General features: G+C 39.8%; 1 protein-coding gene across 5 annotated transcripts in view; it reads left to right on the top strand.

The window, feature by feature from the left end:
• bcas3 (BCAS3 microtubule associated cell migration factor) overlaps window positions 1–6908 on the top strand; it is a 315717-nt gene that overhangs the window by 169430 nt on the left and 139379 nt on the right. Inside the window, exon 24 of one of the 5 annotated variants that reach the window (XM_019367617.2) lies at window positions 4036–6388. The exons of the other annotated variants lie outside the window; for them this stretch is intronic. Within the exon in view, the coding sequence (XP_019223162.1) occupies window positions 4036–4046 (11 nt within the window). The 3' untranslated portion in view covers window positions 4047–6388. Of the gene's footprint in view, window positions 1–4035; window positions 6389–6908 lie in introns of those variants that run through there. 5 annotated transcript variants of the gene reach the window in all.

Here is a 6908-nt window from a genome sequence, read left to right as displayed (position 1 = left end):
AGATTTTAATCCATTGATTTTACAATGACCGTATTACAACGATGCTTACAAAGGGATAGAATGTGAGTGCAAGTAAAAAGGAGAACATTGGCATTGCAGGCGATAAAGACTTAACCCTTGCTCCTCAGTATTTTGGATTAAATGTAGACTATTTATTACGAGCTGTTTGGGCACGGAGGATTAAGTGGTCCCTCACTTCTGCAAGAACAACTCTGGGATTGTCATGGGATAGAAGCAGTGCATTAGTACCGGTACTTATCATGCTGCTCACAGTGGGACCGCAGAGAATGTGATCACTGAACAAGTTGACTTGACCTTTCCTTTAATTAGGATCCCAGGAAGGTTACGAGTGGACAAAGAGCTGAAAAAGCAGCCCCGGTTTGACAGATATCCTGTGTCATGGTGCCTCTACCATCAAGTTCTTTATATGCTGGTGGCAGCAAGTGGTCTGAGCCTGATAAATCCTCAGACAGAAGAAGAAGCTTTTACCTCAGTGGCTGAGGGGGAAAAGAAGAGACAACCCAATTACCTTTGGAAGCTCCTGTTCAAAAATATTTCATTGTTTCATTTGGTCAAATGTTTAATGTCAAAGAGAGAGAGAGCTTTTGAGTCCACACGATCTACAAAATAAAATATGTTCCCCAATCCTTTTAAAGCACTCTTTTTCTAGAATTGACAAACATCTTTAACACAGTATTTTACAAGAAAATACTTCTTTTTAAAAAGTTTGGTACATTTTTTGTTGTGTTTTGTGTTGTTTTGTAGAAATGTGTTGTTGTATTTGTCTGTTGTTGTAGAAAAATCACAACAACAGACTTTTAATTTCAGAGCATTACTGAATAAAACTAAAATTTACAGTCAGCAGCCACATACATACACTTCATACCTTTATACTTTCAGAGGTCAATCCTCAGTATCTTAAAAATATGCTTTATACGATTATTTCATAAATAACTGCTTTTGCTTCCTTTTCATAGACCAAGTTTTAAAACACTGCTGTTAGTTTATAATTCTGATGCTTTGTCCTGCTTTCCTCACCCTGTGAATCAGCCAAATTTGTGACTGTTGATTACATGACGTTTGTCCTAGTAAACAGGGTTCTTTGCAGTGGGTTCGCACGTAATAACAGAAATCCTGAATTAGTAAATGAGTTTAATTCTATACATTAGGTGTCTCTGTCCCACGAGGTGCTGAGTATGTTGGCACACAGTCATCAGATTATCAAGTACCAAATACTCTGAGCTCCTCGGTTAAACCGTGTGGGAATTTAGTGCTAAATTCCGATATTGTTACTGATATTTGTTGAGATGTAAAGTTAACATAAGAGATGGTGTGGTACTAATCAGGCCCGGCTCTTTTAATTAAAATTGTTTTTCTTTCAGCTGGTATTTAATGCTTTGAGAGCATGTATAAATATAGAATAAGAATAAAGATAAAAATGTAGGTTTTGTCTACTTTTCAGTTTGATATCGAGTCAGCAGGCACAAATTAGTTGCCCTATTTTTGGAATATAACACTATAAAACTGTTTATAGCCAAGTTACCATGGCAATATACCCTAGTAAGAAGTGTCTTCATAGTACTGAAACTCAGACGAGGATATGTCCTTCAGTGTACAGATTAAACAAATATAAACTTCCTCCCCTGAGCCTGGTTCTGCTGCAGATTTCTTCCTGTTAAAAAGTAGTTTTTCCTTCCCAGTGTTTCCAAGCACTTCCTTTAAGGTCATTTGATTTCTCTGTCTTGTTGTAGGGTCTTTACCTTCCAGTGTAAAGTGCCTTGAGGTGACTGCTCTTGTGATAGAAAAAGCAGTTTTTATTTAGGCTGAAAACCCAAAATGCAACAGAAAAAAAATCCCACTACCCACAGGAGTACACTGAGGCCTGGTGGCGGAATTGAACTCAGGACTTTCTTGCTGTGAGAACTATTAGCAATATTAGCCATTACCTGATAGCCAGTTAGCCAGACTAGTTAGATAAAAGATGAATAATTATTGGCGGCTGAATGGAGCGCAGGTGGGGAAGTGAAGCCAATCAGAGCAGAGAGTTCAGAGTGTGGAGAACGAATCAGAGCAAATGAAGAAGAGCAGAGCTGAGGACGTAAAGAGCTGCAGACTGAGGCGGAGCAGTGGGACTGGTGGATGGGAGAGAGGCTGCAGGCAGATGTGATTAATGTAAATTTTTCTGTTTTTTACATAAATTTATTATTAGTGTGTTGTTGTAGCCACCTGTGAGGTCATTTTTACAATGCAGCCAGTGATCGCTGCAGTTTTTCATAGTGAGCGCTCTGGTTATTATGTCTGTGTTGTTTGTTGGACCCTTTATCTAGTAGGTTACTTGGGACCCTGTGTAGTTCAGTGAAATTTAAAAAATGAATTTAATCCTCAATCCTTTGTTTTATGAAGTCATTAAAGATGTATGCTGTATAATCATTCCACCCTGGAAAAAGAACAGTTCAAAGAAATCATTAAAAGCCCACAATTACCGTGACATTCATGCCCATGATGGGTGTATGTAAACTTCTAACCACAACTGTAGGATATAGTTTTAGACCAGTGTTTTTTCAGTAACTCGTTTCAGCTTAATGACAATATAAGCCAAAGCTTTTGATTAACAAGGTGCAGTGTGTGTGCGTGTTTTGTGCTGCTGATCCTACCTGTAGGATACAAATGTGTTCTTTGGCTCTCTGTCGAAAGAACAGGAATGTGTGCATGTGTGTTCAGCATTTGTGTCTAATATTGTCTTAAACTGTTTCCCTCTGAAGCCTTGTCAGACATGCCGTACTTAACGCAAACTTGCACTCACAAACACACACGCGTGTGCACATATACGTGCTCACCCAGTCTCAGAGCCATTGTTTCTCACACAGCAGGGCACAGGGTCGATTGCCAGTAGTGGAGCATTATCAGCCTCCCTGTGTTAGCCGGTGTGTGTGTGTGTGTTTTTTGTGCAGACATGCTCTCAGCTGAGGGAGCTGGTTCACGGGCCGGTCAGAGCCGCCTTATTTCCTTTTAATTGACTTAAGATGGGCAAACAAGACCTCAGCAAGCACACGGTACCCATTACACTCACGCACAAGAAATACACAACGCCAAGGTGCACGCTAATGAAGCACACATAGTGACACACAAACAGCCACAATTGCCCCTGCGTGTGTTAGCTACTTTACAGTTCCATCAGGCTAAATGAGGGGGTTGTGTTTTCCCAGTCAGCACTGCTGCATTCCAGTTGCCTGCAGCTCTGCCAAAACTCCTCCGTGATTACTAATCTTTTTACTCACCTTGCTGATTACAGTTTACCTCGGTTTAGGTGCATGTATTCTGTTCCAAGGTCGACATCAGTAAGTGGGCAATATCGTTGCTCGAGAGTGGTTTAACCATGCTAGTGGCAACCTGTGAGCGTTAGAATATCATAGCCAAAAATTCCATACTGCTAGCCCCAAAAGCTGCCATAGAAAAGCCAAAGGCCTCTTTAAAGGTAGACTTGATTGTTTTTTAAACTGGGAACCAGTTTGCTCTAAAGAATGTGTTTGGCCCTCAAACAGACGTCCACTCAAACTTTTCTGTGCTGGGCAGGTCGGTGTGTTTAATATGAACACAGACATCTCATCTTCGTTTTGTTGTTCTGGTTGGTCGCAGTTCAAATTACATTTTACTCTGAGCCTGCTGATAATGCCGCAGAAAGTCAAGTTTCATTTGGCCTTTAAGATTTATACATTTGGAATTTTTTTAAAAAAATAATCCTGTGCAGCACTCCTCCAGCTCCTTCATAAACTGTGCAAATGGTAAAAAGTTGCAACAATGTTTCCGTTTTATGTAACATTTTAGGCTACAGGAGAAGCTACTGAGGACAAATGGGGGTCTTTGGGGTTATATGCACTTAAACTAACTGCATGCTTTACTCACTCATCCACCCTCCAACCCTGGATATGCATCCTGAGGAAAAACAAGTATGCTAACAAAATTTGATATCTATTTCACCAGCAAAGATTTAAAGGCAAACCTTTTTTGTTTTTATTTCCTGTTTGTCTCCTGCAGGTTATTCCTAAAAAACAGAAGTCCTCGCTCTGCCAGTCACCTCAGTTCAATTGATTTGCTTTGCTTTTGTTCCTCACAAGCATGCATCATTTTCATTGTCCATCCATCCATCCATCCATCCATCCATCCATCCATCCATCCATCCTTCCACCTTTCCCCCTCTCTTCACTACCCAACCATTGTTTTATCATTGGTGTATGAGAGAAGAGGACAGGCGGAAGGAGGAGTTGGAGGAGAAGGAGGAGGAGGAAGAAAGGAAGATGGACAGCTTTCTACTTTTCTGCCTTTCTGTTTGTGTAACCATTTGTTTTTGTTCTGTTATGGCCTTATAGATAGTAGCCATCCTGAGCCAAATTCATTTAAATAAAATCATTAGATGTATTACAAAAACTGTCTTAGTACCTGTAAAAAGTATTTATACCACTTAATACAGTAATTTACCATAAGGCCATATTTATATTTTTCCTTTTGTTCCTATCCATCAGGTGCTTCAGCCAGGAAGCTGGAATAGAAGGGTTGTGTTAATGGTGCACCAATCACAAGTTTAGCCATACTGCTTGTAGGGGTCTGGGTCAGGTTGGCAAATAAAGTTAGGGTACGTTGGTCATCTTCCAGAAAAATCCATTTTTTCCTTCAACCACTCAGAAGGGACGCTCCTTCATTTATAACCTATAACTGTACAGGTCAAGATTTTAAAACTGAATGGCCATGTTAGGTGGTGATGTTTGGAGTTGCCCAACAGACTCTGTTGTAAAAGGAGTATGGGAGAACCTGGCTTTGTGCTATAATTAATTGAAACAAGGCATTGCTGTTGTGGATGTAAAAACAGTCTTCCACAGAGTCAGAAATCACAAAGATGTCATACCCAAATTAAACATTCACTATTAAGAAATGAGTCCTAACGTTAATATTTAAGCTAGTTTCTCCAAATGCATTGAGTGTAACATACAGTGGAGCAGGATTCTTGCCCATTCAAGCATTTGGTCCAACTGTAGCTAAACCTGTTGACCCAGTCTGCATAAATTGAGTTGCAGCCTCCTAATATACTGTTTGAAAGAGCTTCTTGTTACCATTAACAAGCAGGAAAAGTTAATAAAGTAGCTACTAAATCTCTATATTATATTATAATTTGTGTAACTCCTGAGAAAGGCGATGGAGAGGTCATTTGCTATAACAATGAGAAAAATATGATATGGCCTAAAATAATTGAGCTTTTTTTAGAGTGCATGTTATACACTTAAAATTAACACCAACAAGTACATTATTTCTTAGGTTTTATTACATATACATGAAATACATTCATTCTGTTTCAGAATATCAGCTGCCTCATGAGGAGCAGTTACACAGTCCTCACAGCTTTCACTGGGGACTGAACCACAGGACATTGGGCTCAGCTGCATCTATTGTGATTCAATTTTTCTGCACAGGAACTCACACAAACATATTCAGCGCACACTCTACAGCATTTGCCCTTTAGGCAGAGAATAAAGCACATATTATACGTCCATCTTAGGACGAGATGGAAAGAAGGGTCACAGAATGAGAGAGGAAGTGCACAAGTGCACTCGTGTCTGCAGAGTAATCGACAATATGAGACTCATCCAGAGTTTCCTCGCGGTCCTGCCCATAGAGTCTGGCATAAGCAGATGTTTAATTTTTTTATAGAAATGACCTTGTAGGAGTGCTTCCCTATTAGGTGATGATAATGGACATAGTCTGCATTGGTGCTTCATGATGACATTTTTCTGAACATTTGCTTTGGTGAGTAATAAGAATTCTGCCGTGTGCTACTATGAACGTCGCTGTACTCTCAACAAACCAGCAGGAAAAACGATCCCGTCCTAGTCTGTCATCAGGTGTCAAGCTTCTGCATCATAACAGTGCCTGTTGTGACCTGGAGTCAAAACACTTCACTGGTTTTTATTTATGTATTTAATGGTATCCATGTAAAGTGTTTCGATAGTTTTCACCCAGACTGTTTGCTTTCACTGCTGTGATACCAGGTATTGCCTTACAGTGTTGGCCCAGCTAAAAGAAGAGCTTTTCTTTCTAAATTGAAAGAGATGAAAAATTGAACTTCTCACCTTTCAGTTTAACCCTTCAGTTGTTGTGGTGCACCTGTGTCAAACAGGATTACTGTATCCTGGACCACCTCAGCATTATGTGTTGACGGCTGGTTTCAGTAACCAATAAATTTATCTTGTCTGTAATAACGAGTCCCTAAAGTTGTATTTTTGTGTACTCAAAGTATCCAATCTTATTTCACATGTAAATGTCCATTATGTAATCCATGTGATTTTCAGTAAATGTTTCCATATTGCATTATCATTAAACTTGTACATGTTTTGCTTTAGGCTGGGAGTTTTTAGAGATGTGCAGAGTCTCACACAGCCGCCCATACTACACCATTTATTCTCAATTCCAGCTCATTTGAACATTACAGTGAATTTGTGAGGACAGAGGACAGCCTGTCATTATGCAGACCTCTTGTGCAGCATGTTTGAGACAGTGTGAATTGAAGTCCTGTCTGTGTGCATGTGTCTTATGTGTTATTCATAGATATAGATACCTGAAAGTTCTGACAAGAACTAGAAAGAGAGATCATATTTCTCCCATTTTAGCTTCTCCTCATATGCAAATTAAAATTCTTCTGTACAAGTTCTTGTAGTGCCACAGACGCCCTCTATGTTTCCTTTGTGATTAAGGTGATAGTTAGGGCTGAAGCAGGTGACCCTGAACTGTCAGGCTTGTGTAGCACTGAGTATTTCTTCTCTGCTCACCTCTTTTCACTCCACATGCCTTTATATACCACTTCTCTCCTATAGTGTGTGCCTATACTACGCTACCCGTCCTTGATCTCGTTTCTGGCTGAG

Source organism: Oreochromis niloticus, linkage group LG14, assembly GCF_001858045.2.
Source record: "Oreochromis niloticus isolate F11D_XX linkage group LG14, O_niloticus_UMD_NMBU, whole genome shotgun sequence".
NCBI classification, from domain to species: domain Eukaryota; kingdom Metazoa; phylum Chordata; class Actinopteri; order Cichliformes; family Cichlidae; genus Oreochromis; species Oreochromis niloticus.
This window is presented reverse-complemented; position numbering and strand designations above follow the sequence as displayed.